Raw genomic sequence first — 16,624 nt, forward strand, 5'->3', positions numbered from 1 at the left:
TGGGATAGATTACTGATTCATGAGAAAAAGTTCCCTGTCCATCTCAATCCACTTGTCAACATTTTGGTGGGTGTGTTGTGTTTCACATCAAACATAATCTTGACAGGCATTAATGTTGGCACCAACAACAGTGCTGTGAGTTGCAAGCTCATCACAGGTACTGTACACAACCAGTTTTAACCAGCTACAGAAAAAGAAGTCTAATGGGGGTATGTCATGTGATCTGGCATGCCAGTTAATTGATCCACCATGCCAATTCTGCTGTTAAGGAAATGTGATATTCAGAAACTGGGATAATTATCTAGTACAGTGAATCAGTGATCCATCATGTTACACATATATTTGCCATTGTTGTTATAATATCACAGGTTTCCAAAAGTGTAGGTAGGTCTTCTATCAGAAAATATATGTATGCTGTGGTTGTCATGCTATTTGACAAAAAGGTAGGCCCTTGCAGCAGGTCATCAGGCATACCACACCAGATGTTCTATGAGAACATGTGTTCTAGTGTAATGGGGTTCACCATCATCTATATATGAGAATGTGTGTGTTCATGATACCATTGCTTGTAACTGTAGCCTCAACTGTAAATAAAGTGTACTGCATGACTCACAAATTTGTTGTCTGCTTACAGAGTCAGTTGGATGTAGATGTTGTACAGGCTGCACATGAAAAGGCTACAAGTCCTTGGAATGTAATGTATGACACACTCACTTTTGTGGAATACTGAGTTGACAAACACTGTGCCATGTACTGTTGGTGTGACTCAGTTGTACCATAGCAATAATGTCTTCCCTTTCCTCAATCGACTGGATGGCACACATTATGATATTAAAGTGTACACTGTGTAGTGCATCCAATGCATGTAATATTTGATGAACCCTGGAAAGTACCTCGACACAGGGGAAAGATCTCTGGTGTTCTGTTACAGCCAAACAGGCACTGCCAACACAGTAGCTGTACCAGACAACATGTCTGCATATCCTGCATTGTTTAATGTATGTGGCATCTTGGTATTCACAGATACAATGGACTGCTCAATTAAACAACATCTGAGCAGGACATACATAGGCCTCATGACTGCTCATTGATACAACCCGTGATTGCACACTAGGTACACTTGCAACTGTCACCTCTGAGTGAAGTCAGAGTTCTATCATTTGTTGCAGAACCCCAACACCACTTGTAGAATGGATCAGTCATCTATATTACCATTATTCTGTCCACAATAATGCCAACATAGCATTTCAGTAAGTAATATTCACATTTGTCTTCATATGCATACATGAATGTGCTTAGTCATCAACGCACTCTAGTTTCATAATGATCAAAACTCAGACAGAGATTCACAGGATTTGAAATTATTATGGCCGGCCAGTGTGGCCATGCGGTTCTAGGTGCTACAGTCTGGAACCGCGTGACCGCTACGGTTGCAGGTTCGACTCCTGCCTCAGGCATGAATGTGTGTGTCCTTAGGTTAGTTAGGTTTAAGTAGTTCTAAGTTCTAGGGGACTGATGACCACAGATGTTAAGTCCCATGGTGCTCAGATCCATTTGAACCATTTTTTTCTTATTATTATGTGAAGCTACTCCTGAATCACCCTTTATTTTTGAAATATGAAAAACTGTATTTATTGATTTCAATAAAGGAATAGCAAATGTAAATGTGAACTTGAATTTATATAAAGATGATTTGACTCTCACAACTGTGGGTGGAGACTTTACATATATGACCCTTTCTCTCGCACTTTATATTTATGGTGCATATACAGAAGGAATAGTACATCATGCAGCTACAGATGCTTTGAAAGAATGGACTTAAGACTGTTAACAATTTAAGTTGTAAAACTGCGAATTGAAACAAAAAAATGACATCACATATTCTTGTTCACTGGTGAGGAGAATCAGAAGAATGGAATGTAAAATAAAACTGTATAACTGATACACAAAACTGAAAAAATTAGGAAAACTTGCTAATGTTGCATGAATGCCTACATGGAAAGAACTGAGCAGATAGTAAATACCGTTGTATAAAAAGGAGACCACTCCCCAAAGAGCAGAAGCATTGAGTTGTCGGTAGGATCACACAAAAGAAAGAAAATGCAATACTTTTACAGTTATCCTTTTATGAGCTAGAGTGAAAAAATACACACTCAAACACTCACATACACTCACCTATGCAACTACATTGTGCTGGCTGGATTAACAGTGCCGAAGCTATTTTTTGCCAGGTGGATGGTTGTGATGGCGGTGGGGGGCAAGGGGGGTAGTGTCAGGTGGTGTGGATAGAGTGAGAGGTATGCAGCAGGCACGTGTCAGGGAGGGGGACTATGGGAGGAAGTGACAGACTGGAAGAAAGGGTAACTGTTGGGTTGAGGGTGCGGGACAGTGGTTTATCTGAGATTGAGGCCAGGATGACTATGGGTGTGGAGGATGGCTTTAAGGATAACTCCCATCTGCAAAGTTTAAAGAGGCTGGTGGTGGAAGGAAGAATGCAGATGCCTCAGGTTGTGAAGCAGCCACTGAAAGTGAGCCTATTGTGCTCATCTGCATGTAGTGCCACCATGTGGTGACCTTTGTTATTGATAATAGTTTTGTGGTGGCCATTCATCCAGGTGAACATCGGCTTGGTAGTGACATAAAAAGCTGTGAAGAATCTGCAGGAGAGATGGTAAATTACGCAACTCCTTTCACATGTGGCCCGAGCTCTGAAGGGGTAAGATAAGTCTCTGACAGGACTGGGGTAGCAGATGATGGGTTGATGATTGGGCAGGTCTTGCACCTTGGTCTGCCACAGGCATCTGTGGCGTGGGAGTGGTATAGTGATGATTTGGGATTATGTGTATTTTGGGAAGGTGACAGAACACCAACTCTGGAGGAGTGGGAAGGTTCTTGGGTACAATGTCATCCATTTTAGGGCAGCATAATAGATAATCAAAGCTCTGCAAAGGTTATGGGTGAGTTGTTCCAGTCCAGGGTGATAAAGGCTGATGAGGGAAGGCACTCATTTGTATCTAATCTTGATTGTGGTGAGAGGATTGGGCAATGAGAGGATATGGCATGTGAAATCTGTTTGTGGACTGGGTTTGTGGGATATTGCCTGCCTGTGGAGGCCTCTGTGAGTCCTTCAGCATACAGGGCAAGGGAGAGTTCATCACGGCAGACACGTTGCCAATGGGTGGCTACACAATTTGTGAGAGATTTTTTGATGTAAGAGGTCTGTCAGCTCTCAAAATACAAGTACTGTTGCTGGATAGTGGGTTTAATGAGGGCAGATATGTCAATGGAGGTCTCAGAGAGATGGAGGAGAACATTCAGGAAGGTGATACACTGGGCAGATGAGGACAAGGTGAACCACATAGGAGAGAAGCTGTTATAAAGGAATGTGAACAGGGTGTCTCGGCCCTGAGTCCTGATAATGAAGATATCATCAAAGTACCTGATCAGACTAGACGTTGGGAGTCTTGGGGGGTTAGGTAAGTGTCAACTTGATGGCCTATAAACAGGTTGGCATTGAACGGTGCCTCACAGGAACCTTGTCTGTGCAGGTGATTTGTTGCATACCTTCCCTTGAAAGGAGAAGTAGTTGTGAGATAGGGTACAGTTGGTGAAGTGTGTATGGAAGGATGTCATGGATTTGCAGTCAAAAGGACAGAGAGAGAAGTAGTGACCAAAATGTTCAAGGCAATAGCCATGAGGGTATTGTTGTACATGGAGGTGACATAAACAGTGACAAGTCAGACACACCAATTATGACACCTTCCAGTCATCCCACCCCACACATCCTTCCCACAGAATATTTCACTTTTCCTTGTTCCTTATCACATTTAACTTATTAGCGATCAAATATCTTCATGCCACAAAACCATCCTACTGCTCCCAGGACTATTTATTCCACCCACTTCCCTCCATGCCCACATAATGTATCACTCAGTTCCCCTTTAACCATCTAACACTTTCACCTCCTCATTTCCTGTGTCATTTAGTATTTCCTAACAGAGTTAGCACCCCAATATATCCCTGGTTCATTTTTCTGCACCATATGAGAAGATTATCCCTCTCTCTAAGCCACATGTAGTTCCTTAAATGCTCTTGAAACCATGAAACCCCACTATGCCCTAACCACAAAAAGTCCATTCTCTGTATCCCAACCATCTATTCACAGAGACCTTCAGCTTTTCAGATTGTGCCAGTCCCTATCACTCATGAACACGGTACTGCAAAAGACCTGCCCATAGCACAGGCTGCCCAGAAGCACTACTACTCCATCCTCAAGATACTGTTACTGTGAAAACCTCACTGCATATACATCACATCTGAAACAGAAGCCCTTTTACTCCAGAACCTGGAGGAGCATTACAGACACTACCTCCATAAATTGTCCAACTTTTGACAGTTGGAATGACAGATTATTCTTGTTGACATCTTATGTTTACAGTTTACTCTCGTTGATGCTCTATAGTTACAGTGTCATTCAAAATGCCAAAGTATTTTATGAAAATATTCTATACAAACAAAACATACATGAGCATAATGATTTAGTAACAAATAGATAGTTAACACTGATGCAATATGGGCATCTGTTCCAACTAGATGTTTCGCTGAGAACTGCACTATAGCCAAAACAAGTTTTTAGTAAAGAAGGAGCATTATTGATTAAACCATCTCCAGTTTACATGGAACTGTTCACTACAAAGATTTGTTAATAATGTTATGTAATAGGGATAATCTTCAAAGATGTTATGATTATCTTTCTGAATGCAGTCCAAAGAGAATAAATGGATTAATACCACATGATTAACTACTTCTGTATGCTGGATATTTTTGTGCCTACATTTCATCCAAAGTTGGTATCCTTATGATTTCCTATCTGACCAAAAATTATTGTGAGAGTACCAGTGTTCTAAGCAATGTCACTGAGGCATCTAAATTAACTTATGACTTCAAATATTAAAATATGAGTTCCTGCTTTTATTGATTTCAGTACAGAAATACCAAATGTGAATAAGCAATTCTCAGAAACTTTTTGAATATTTTAAAGTAACTTAATTTGAATTGTACAAATAAGATTGCTACTTGTAAGGGTGCCTGCTTACACAATACAATTGTGAATATCTATTAAGACAATTAGACACAGACACACCAATGTTCAAGTCTCATTCATACCAAACTTCCAAACCCCTTTCCCTCCCCTCCCCCCCCCCCCCCACCCACCCACACCCCACCACCCCACTTGCTTGTCAGCATGCAAACGTAGGATTTGAGGCACAGCACCCCATGGGTATGTTCGATGTGGCAAAAAGAAGATTCCAGCACATACACATCGATACTGTTGGGCCCTTACCCCCCTCAGGCCTCTTCTGTTACATACTGTCTGCCATTGACAGTTTTACCTGCTGGGTAGAGGTAATTCCTCTTACTAGTATCACAGCTGACACAGTGGCCCGCTATCAAATATTTCCAGGACGATATCAAAGGTCGCCATCTCATGGTATTTACCAACCATGAGCCATTGGTATACGCTTTCCATAACCTAGGCAAGGACTCACCCCCAAGATGTTTTCATCATATGGACCTCATATGTCAGTTTATGAATGACATACGTTACATCAGAGGGGCAGACAATGTCGTTACCAATTTTCTATCTCATGTGTTGGTTTTATCTTCACAACTGGACCTCAGTGAACTCCCTAAATTGAAGACAGAGGATACTGAACGCACTGCATTGTGCTCCGATGTTAAAACAGGACTCAAACTAGAGTTACAGACGCTTCCTGGGTTTTCACCACCCATCTGGTGTGACATTTCAACTGGACACATACGTGCAATGATTTATGCACCTCTCCGCCAGGACATTTTTAATAGTATTCATGACTTGGCACACCCTGGCATTCACACCACCACATGTATGGTATGTGAACATTTCATTTGGCCCGGCGTGATAAAACAATGTCATGTGCAACAGTAGGACGTCATGCACAGCCCCCCATGGCTAAGTTTGATGTGGCAAAAAGAAGATTCCATCACATACACATCGATATTGTCAGGCCCTTACCCCCTTGGGTCCCTTCTGTTATAAACTGTCCACCATTGACAGTTTTACCCACTGGGTAGAGGTAATTCCCCTCACTAGTATCACAGCCAACGCAGTGGCCCGGGCCTTTTTATTAATGTGGATCTCGTGCCTCGGCTGCCCTGTTTCTATCATCACTGATCAGGGCTGCCAGTTTGAGTCCACCCTCTTCCTACAGCTTTGTGACTGTGCGGGGTGAAACGATTTAGGAGTACTGCATACCACCCCTAGAGCAATGGGCTTGCCAAATGCTGGCACCGAATGCTTAAAACTTCCCTGATGTGCCACAGAGGTGAGTGGGCAAATGCCTTACCATGGGTAATGTTAGGCATTTGGGCCACATACAAAGAGGACCTTGGCACATCCCTTGCATAAGTACTGTATGGAGAACCCCTCACACTCCCAGCAGAGGTAGTCAAGCCTTCACTCCCTCCAGATCAAATATGCAACTCGACATTTGTCGGGCATGTTAAGGAGTTAATCGCTAACATTTGTGTGCCTCCACCTGGACTGCCCTCCCATATTTCTGCATAAGGACTTGGCATAATGCACTCACATCATGGTGCATGATGACACTGTCAGACCGGCACTCAGACCTCCATACTCAGGCCCACACAGAGTCATATCGGGGCATAACAACACGTATGAAGTGCTCATTAATGGCACACCTCAAACGTTATCTGTCTGCTGCCTCAAACCAGCATGGTCTCTGGGAGAACTACCTGATATCCCACCCAGTCAGCCCTGACTCCCTGCTACACCCGCCTCACACGAGGCATCTACCGACTGTCTGCGGATGAGTAACGCTGTTCCCGCACTTGTGACGTTACCCACTCCAAATCGTGAGACAGTGCTGCAGGTGCGTGTGACATTCCCATACAGAGTGATGTGTGTGATGACTCCCCCTCCTACAGGCAGCCCCCTGCCTCTCCCCTGTTAGGATTCAGTGATGTATCAGGGGCCAGCCTTGGAACAGGTGATGTTGCCCCTGACGACTCATGTGGAGATGCTGTCAACCCGTACACGGGAGTGGTAGTGAATGGCAACACAGATTTTATTTGTGGCTCTGAAGTGTTTTTTGTGATGCAGCCAGATAATGTGTGTATCTTCTATGAATGAGCCAGCTCCCCCAATGACAACTTAACCCACATTAACCTTCTCCAGTCTGTCCCCTTGCCTGCTGGTACTGACCCATCCATGGTAAAAGTACTATGTACTGCAACAGGCATTTAGGTCTGCTACCCCAGCTCCTCACAACCCACAGTCCCCTTCCCGGGTCCCTCGACTGCTGTACGAGGATTCACCTGGTCAGGCAGGACCATCCGCCCCCCTCACTGGCTTGAAGACTTCAATTACAAATGTAACGTAATGTAAGGTATGATTTCGGTTTAAACACCCTCTCCCTCTCCCCTGCGTGTTTCTTTTACATGTATGCCCCAATATTTATGTTTTGTGCTCCATACTCTTTGTGCCAGCAGTGATGGGTGGGGAGGGGGGGGGGGGGGGGGAGGGGGAGGGCTAATGTGGTGACTATCGACCAAGTCGTGTGTAATATCTTTCTTTAGCCAAGTTCTTTGCGGCAGTCTGTGGCCTCGCGTGGAAGTTTACACACGTGGAGAGAGGCCAAGAATGTATCTAACTGTATATGTGTGCTTCTGAGTAATAAAATAGTATTTATTACATGTTATATAGTGTGCATCATTGGATTCTGCAGTCCTAGAACACCAAAACCCGTAAATCCATTCTGTACATTGGAGGCCCACATTTGATGCTTCACAGAACCAGTTTGTACACATATGAGCAACATTAACTTTCCAGAAGATGTTCAGAGCAAACACATTTCATTTACAAACAAAGAGCCACTCACTGGATCAAACTTTACTGACTGTATGCAAGACCCCTGCAGCCTTCTGTTTATTCACTGAGTCTTGCAGCAGTCTACACAGTTACTCAGCAGCTCTATTCCTTTAAAATATTCACCCAAAAAACGATATATCATGGAGGTTAGACAGACAGTGTTCTTTTTACAATGAGTGATTTTGAAAATTATTTGTTCAAGTAATTTCTTATTGGATGTATTTTGATATAAATAGTGGCATGTGAGATACAACCATGTGAGTGATGATGCATTGGCCTCATTCACAAGTGCTGTGCTGACTGACTCATGAAGCTTTGAATTTACATCTTGAGAGAATGCTTCAGCCAGACCTTGCCATATTGCTGTATGAACAACAACATCCTCAAATTAACATGAGGAGCTATTCACTGTGATGTTAATTAACTCTCAAAAATTGTATAGTTTATGTTGTGGTCCAATTTCAATTTACACCCTAGTAATCACACTGACCAAGAATATTCCGCATGTACCAAAACTCCCTAGCAGAAGAATCTTCCCAGTTACTGTAATAAATGATTACTAATACACTAATCTAACATAATTTCCGTATTTTGCCAAGGTTCCTGAGCTCTTTTTTCTATCTCAACACTTCCATTCACAGTCTCTAGCGTAATATAGATTAAAACTGGATGACTAGAAGTTTTTATTGAGTCTCTTGATAATTTGGTGAATTTAAGCACAGACTAGTATCTAATCATGTATTTCTCTTGCTGCTGCAAAATAAAACTATCACCATTCAAATTCTGCCTTTACTACTGCCTGAACAACAATGAGTTTTTTGATGAAGTTGCCCTTCTTTATAACCCTGTAGCAATAAGCATACATGCTACGTCATCAAGAGGTAAACAAGTCTCCAACAAAATTGTTTTTTTACGTGAATGCAAAAAACCATTATTAATATTACAACAGGTCTTTCTGCCACACATTTCATAGTGATTTATCCCCACTTTGTATACTCATGTACATTGTTCACTCTACTGCTAATCTAATTTTGAGATTCTCATGGTTAAGAAAAACATCTCTGAGTATGCAGAATATTTTACATTACACACTACATGGAATTATACGAGGGCGGTTCAGAAAGTATCCTCCGATTGGTCACAGTGCGGGTTGTGGGGGGAGTAGCGACGCCATCTGTGCGTTCATGCACTCAACAGGTCAGTCGGCATCAAGCCGTGGTCGAGTGAACATCGTACCTGCGCTAGTTTAGTTTTTGTGGCAGTTTGAAATGTGTGCTGCAATAGAAAACACCGCCAAATGTGAAGTGCGTGCTGTCATAAGGTTTTTTACAGCCAAAGGATATTCTGCAGCAGCTATTTATCGTGAGCTTTGTGCTGTGTACGGACCAAGAGTTATGAGTGAAGGAGTTGTCCGTGAATGGGTACGTTTATTTAAAAGTGGACGAGAAAACATTCATGATGAAGAGAGGAGTGGTAGACCATCATTGGTGACTGACGAACTCGTTCAGACAGTTGATGCAAAAGTTCGTGAAAATCGACGTTTCTCAATGTCGGAGTTGTCTACTGGTTTTCCACAGATTTCTAAGACTCTCTTGTACGAGATAGTGACAGCAAGATTGGGTTACCGTAAGTTCTGTGCACGATGGGTGCCCAAAATTCTTACCAACCACCACAAAACTCAAAGAATGGCCTCTGCATTAGACTTTCTGTCATGTTATGAGGACGAAGGAGAACCATTGTTAAACAGAATCGTGACCGGTGACGAAACCTGGATTAAGTACGTGAACCCTGAGACAAAAGAACAATCAAAGATGTGGGCACATTCAAATTCGCCTACCAAACCAAGAAAAGCCTCGTAAGATTTTTCTGCCAGAAAACTGATGGCAACGGTGTTTTGGGATGCCAAAGGGGTGTTGTTGGTTGAATTCATGGAACGTGGTACGACCATTAATCAAGACGTGTACTGCGAAACAATAAAAAAGTTACGACGGGCTATACAGAACAAACGCCGTGGTATGCTGACTTCCGGTATCGTTTTTTTGCACGATAACGCCCGTCCTCACTCTGCTCGCAGAACAACGGCCCTTCTTGAGTCCTTCAAGTGGGACGTTATCAACCATCCACCTTACAGCCCAGACCTGGCGCCAAGTGATTATCACCTCTTCATGCATTTGAAGAAATGGCTCGGGTCACAGCAGTTTGATGACGACGAAGAGCTCAAAGATGCGGTTACAGGCTGGCTCCAGGCACAAGCGGGTGATTTTTATGCAGAAGGAATTTCAAAGCTTGTGAAGAGATACGATAAGTGCCTCAATCGCTATGGAGACTATGTAGAAAAATAGTGCAAAGATGTAGTTGTAAGATGTATATATTAAAATATTTTTGTTTAACTTGGTGTATTTTTTTAAATCAACCAGAGGTTACTTTCTGAATGGCCCTCATATTTCTCGGTATCAGAATCAAAATAGAAACAAATCCCATTTGTGACCATGTCATCTTGAACTAAAGTCATTACTGGAAGTGGGTATAATGGGGCATGTAGTAAGCACATGACTCTCTCAGCCATTGTCAAGTTTCATCACTAGTACTTCTCAGTCAAGTAGCTCCTCAGTTCACCTCACAAGGGCTGAGTGCACCTCACTTTTCAACAGCGGTTGGAAGTTCCAGAACAGGCACCCATCCAAACCCTAGAGAAGCAAACAACACTTAACTTCGATGATCAGGTAGTACCACTGTGGCAAGGCCCTGTCATTTCCTAGTGAGCTAATAAGATAATGTTAGTTTTAATACCTCATTCTCTACAAAAATTTGTAATGGAGAAAACTTACATTATTGAGTCTTTCATTTTCTTCCTTCAGTTTTTGGATTTCAGCCTGTAAATTTTGATCCTCTGCACCTGCTTGTTGTTTAGCTGTATCCAGTTCTGCTCTCAGAGATTGTAGCTCCTGGAAACCCAATTGTCATAAAATTAAGTATAAGGCTATAGATGTGAATTTAAACATAACTTTGTTCCTTATGAATGTATAATTGCTTTCAATTAAAATACATGAAAATCAGATCCTTTTATGTAGCTACAAAATGTAGTTGAAAAGAGCATTGGCGTGATGATCAGGTAAATAGGAATATTCTTCCAAATTTTATATTGTATGGATATGTTTACATATAAATTTATTAATAGTGTAAGATACACTGAGTCCTTAATTCATCATTATGTTACATAGTTAGGAGAACCTTCAAAGATGTCATGATTCTCTTCCATAATCCACAGAGAATGAACAGATTAAAACCACATGATTTTATCTCAGTATGCTGGATACTTTTGTGGCTAAGTTTCAAACAAAGTTGGTATCCATATTACTGACTATCTGGAAAGAAATTATTGTGAGACAGCAGTGCTCTAAACGACATCACTGTGGCATCTAAAATAAATTATGACTTTCTACGCAGCAAGAACTTCACACTGCAGCATATAACAGTAAATATAATGCAAAGAAACAATATAGTCATTAAGGAAATGCAAGCTACAAGGACACAGTGTACAGATGCAAGACATAGTTTGAGCAGTACAGGAACTGAAACATAATATTAAAGAATTTTTTGTTTCTGCTTGAAATGGCAGATGTTGTGCTGCTAACTTGATTGGTCTACTTATGGATAAGTACAAGATTTGAGTAAAGGTGTTCTCAGTGCTTCACACAAATAACCACTTTGTACGACAACAATGAGAAAAATAGAGCTGAGGTACAATAGCTCAAAATATCAACAGAAAGCATACAGCAATCAGTGTGGGTGGACAAAATAATCATAAAGAGGTCAGCAATTTTTGAGTGACTGAGAACCAACAATGACCAGTCCTTACACTTAATACTAAAAAGGAAGAATATAAAATATATGGTTCCTTGCAAAATACGGGTAGAGATAAACTGTTGACTTTGTTGGTGTGTCATACTGTAACCAAAATTATAAATTAAAAATACTTGTGCAAGTAATATTGTATACATTAATGAGGTGATAGTGACAATTGGTGTCAAAATGTCAAGTTAATAGTTTTGTTTGTACTGGATACATTGAAGCAGTGGTTGAATGTTGGGATAGTAAGTTTTGTAAGAGAGGAAGTGGAATTATCAAAATGGGTCAATGTACACTCTGGCCACCATAAATGCAACACCAAGAAAGACAAGAGGTAGCACAACAAAATTTATTTTGTAGATAACATGTTGACCAAGTATCAAACGATTACGTTTACAGACGTCTGTGACATGTGGTTCCTGCCAGAATCAGTAGCCAGAGTAGCCGCCATTGTTGGAGATCACGGCTGCCACACGTCTTGGCATTGAGTCAAAGAGACGTTGGATGTGTTCCTGGGGTACAGCAGCCCAAGCAGCTTCCACACATTGCCAAAGATCATCTGGTGTGGCAGCTGGGGATGTAATCTGGGTCACTCGTTGAGCAAGCATGGACCACATGTTTTCTATCGGCAAAAGATCTGGAGAGCGAGCCTGCCAGGGAAGCAATTCAATCTGGTTATTGACGAAGAACCTTTGGACAATGCGTGCCACCTGTGGTCGTGCATTATCCTGTTGAAATATGGCTGTGGCCGAGCCCTGAAGGTAAGGAAGACAACTGGCTCCAGCACCTCGGATATGTAGCGCCGGCTATTTAAAGTACCGGCAATGCGTACTAGAAGCGTGCAAGAGTAATATCCAATACCGCCCCATACCATAATACCCGGTGCAAGACCAGTGTGCCGGTGCATAATGCAGCTGTCCAGCATCCTCTCTCCACGGTGTCTCCACACTCGAATCTGACCATCGTAGTGCTGCAGACAGAAGCATGCCTCGTCAGTAAAGACAACATCATTCCATTCTGCCGTCCACATCTGTCTGTCATCACACCATTGGCGACGGAGACGTCTATGTTTCAGCGTCAATGGTAGATGAAGCAATGGACGTCTTGCGGACAGACCACTCTGCTGTAAACGGCGTCGAATGGTACGCGCAGACACTGGATGATGCGTTACAGACGCAATGTGCTGTGCTATGGTTCGGGATGTCACTGAGCAATCCGTCACTGCCATGCGCACAATTTGCCTATCAGCACATGCAGTGGTGCACCGAGGTGAATCCGATCGACCACGTCGGTCCGTCGTACCCTCCTGCATCCAACGGTCACATATCCGCATTACAGTTGTTTGGTTTCGTCCAACACGACTAGCGATTTCTCTGTATGATAATCCACAATCTCGGTAAACCACTATTCTTCCTCTGTCGAACTCGGATACTTGATCAAACGATGTGCGCTGTTGTCTATGAGGCATAACTGATCGTATTGTGAAACAACCACAAGGTAAACACACGTGCCAACCGTACACTTGTCGAAACCGCCAAGCCTTAAATGGTGCTATGAGGTGGCGCCACAGGCGTGCGTGATGTGTGTCTGCGCTGAAATTCTAATCAGTTGCATATCTCATCGCTGCAAACCCATGGTGTAAGTTTCACTTGATTCGGATGCTTCCTTCAGGGTGTTGCATTTACGGTGGCCAGCAGTGTATTATTCAGAACAAGATAGAGATTTCACTAGCAAAAAACTGACTAACAAAAACAAATTCTTGTTAGCTATCACAGCTCACCAGATGGTAATGTAAATGCACATATGAAAAAAAAAATATATGCATGGTGATTCAGGAGGAACATCACATAATTTGTAAGGTGATTCTGAATGTGAAAATAAACTGAAAAAGTCCTATGAACACGTCTCCAATTTTCAGTCATTACAGAACTTGTGATGAAGCAAACTGGGTTCTCTTTAGTTCCTCTCTTGTTTTGCCATCTGCTCCTTAAAAACATTTTTTTTTTCATTCATTTTTGACTAATTATGATTAACATACATGAGTGTGATCTGTATTTTTATAAAAGAGAAAGGATGGCCCTCAGTTGTAAAAAATATACCATCAGATCTAATTTTGTGCTTATTTTTGTGCATATAAACGATTTCCTAATTTATTTTGACTATTCCTTGTTCTAATCTTTTGCTATAGGGTAAAATCAGTTATTGTTTCATGACTTAAAATTCTATTGTTGACTTATAAAAAATATAAATTTTGTGATAGTTATAAGCATTTGGACGATGGACTACTAGTATTCATCAAGTATTCATTTGGCTCTATTCAAAAACATGTTAGCAGAGCTAGCCCTTGATTAATTCCAAAATAATTACCATGTTTGTCAAAAGTATTGTTTATATAACTATATCTGTTAATTTCATTACTTAAACAAATAATTTAGCCTACCTTGTGTGGTAGAACAAACTATTAAAAAGGGGGAATTTTTTCATACATTCCATTAATTGAATGAATTGTGTTTTACTTGTAATTACTGTAAATTAAATATTGGACAATGTACAGTTTCAGCTCCTATTATTGTGAGAATGTATAAGGAGCCAAATTTTGGTTCCAAGACAGTGAGTCCATGGCCAATTTTCTGATGGGAAGTCTGTATCAGTTAAAGTAAATATAATGTAGTGAAATAAACGTGACACAAATAGGCCAATAGTGAACTTGCCATATAGCTACGTAATATGTGGGGGTTGTGAACACCGAAAGTAAAGAACTGTGAAACACAACTATGCAACTGTCAACTACATCATTTACAGTAGTCAGTGTTGAACTTCCAACCCCCCCCCCCCCCCCCCCCCCCATTTTTTTCAAGCAGTATAACACTGCAGTACGTCAACACTGAGGACTATCAACGAAGAAGTAAAGTAGGTGAATGTCGCTATTGGGGCCCTTTCAGGTGATGATTACTTATCTGTACACAGCAAACAAGGACCCACTAACATTGAACAGTGAATTTAAGAATGGTTTACACTACAGTGATTTTAACAGTGCGCATATGGTACATGTGGCATCGGAGTTTTGTCAAAGACAGTGAACAGACAATATTATTAGAGTGTGAAAATCAATTATTTTCAAAATGTCAGAGTTGATATAGCTGCCTTTAAACAGGTAGGTGCAACAGCCAATCAGCACATGGCTTTCATACCCACAGTATGACAGCAGCCATTCAGCGAGTGGGTTCTATGGAGCAGCCACTGAGTACAGGAGCAGCCAATCAGCATACAGATGGACACAGCTGATCGGGATAAACAGTACACATCACTGAGAAAATTACAAATTGCTGCAGCCTAGCAGTGGACAAATCAAGATGACAACTCTAGCAGCAGCGGATGAATGAATAAAAATGAGGTAATTCATAGCAAAAGCGATTTTATATTAAGTGATACATAATGAGTGGCCTTAATGAACAAGACAGTGTGGTGGGGGAGAATAGACAGCAGGGGACTGATGTGATTGATAACAAAGCTCTAGAGGTTAAGTTTTTCAATGAACAGAATGACTCAGTTGAGGCTGATTTGGAGGTTGATAGTGATTATGGAAAATTGGAAGTGACATTAAGGCAAATTATGTGTAATATATATACAAAAAGGGTTAAACTTGAGAACCAAAACGATCAGATTAAAAATGATTTACAAATGGAGGTAGAAACCAAGTGTGCAGTAGTAGTAGAGGAAAAAATGGTAAAAGTAAATAAAAATGTAAATTCAAAATTGGCTCAAATGAAGAAAAAGATGGAAGAGGTACAAAATCTAAAGCATAGAGAAAGTGACAATGGGTCTGATTCTGACAGTAGTTGTAATGATGATAGCAATGACAAATCCAGTAGTGATGAGGACAAAGTATTTGAATTTATCATTGATAAAAATGGCAATGTATTAAGTAAAGAAAGAATGGAGGAGGGTAGTAGTAGGCCTAATGAAGAGTTAGGGCTTAATGAGAATGGTAAGGAGGAGGAGGACCATGCTATCTGTCATTTGACTGTGTCTAATAGTTGTTTTGGTAAGCAGGATGATAGTATTTCCAGGGAAAGTATTAATGAGGATTTGTCGTATGAATAAGATCACATGGTAAGTAAAAAGGAAGTGTGCCACTCTGTAATAACAGCAAGTGTACAGGGTATACATGTTAAGTGTTTACTGGATCTTGGTAGTGATTTGAATGCCATTTCACAGGCAGTTTTTGAATGTATTAAGAACACCGAGAGTATAGTAGTGATGCACGTTTCTGGAATAAAAATTATTGGTGCCACTAGTAAGCTATCAAAGAGTGTGAAATGAGAGGTATTATGAACTGTGAAATTGCCAGGACAGCTGTTGGAGTGCAGTTTCATGGTGATTCTAAATCTCTGCATTGATGCAATATTTGGGACTAATTTCTTGTGCAATTAGCAAATAGGGGGTTCAACATTCTGTGTTGAATTCACTGTGTGGTGATAATGCTTACCCAGCTGTCTGTCTCATATTTCATGTTTCCTGAGGCAGTCAAACTCTTCTCCTATCCTATCTGTAGTATATAAATGAATCAGAAATATTCTCTCTATGACTTTCATGTGACTTCATACAGTACAGTAAGATACTTCAGTATAGGCAAAAAAATTATATATGACGTGACTTACCAAACGAAAGCGCTGGCTGGTCAATAGACACACAAACAAACACAAACATACACACAAAATTCAAGCTTTCACAACAAACAGTTGCCTCATCAGGAAAGAGGGAAGGAGAGGGAAAGACGAAAGGATGTATGTTTTAAGGGAGAGGGTAAGGAGTCATTCCAATCCTGGGAGCGGAAAGACTTAC

General features: G+C 41.2%; 1 protein-coding gene across 1 annotated transcript in view; it reads right to left on the reverse strand.

Moving 5' to 3' along the window:
• The window catches only part of LOC124594905 (probable DNA double-strand break repair Rad50 ATPase), a 189,625-nt gene that overhangs the window by 48,894 nt on the left and 124,107 nt on the right, over positions 1-16,624 (reverse strand). The window contains exon 7 of the mRNA XM_047133383.1: positions 10,759-10,875. Coding sequence (XP_046989339.1) covers positions 10,759-10,875 — 117 coding nt within the window. The remainder of the gene's footprint in view (positions 1-10,758; positions 10,876-16,624) is intronic.

This window comes from Schistocerca americana, chromosome 1, assembly GCF_021461395.2.
Source record: "Schistocerca americana isolate TAMUIC-IGC-003095 chromosome 1, iqSchAmer2.1, whole genome shotgun sequence".
NCBI classification, from domain to species: domain Eukaryota; kingdom Metazoa; phylum Arthropoda; class Insecta; order Orthoptera; family Acrididae; genus Schistocerca; species Schistocerca americana.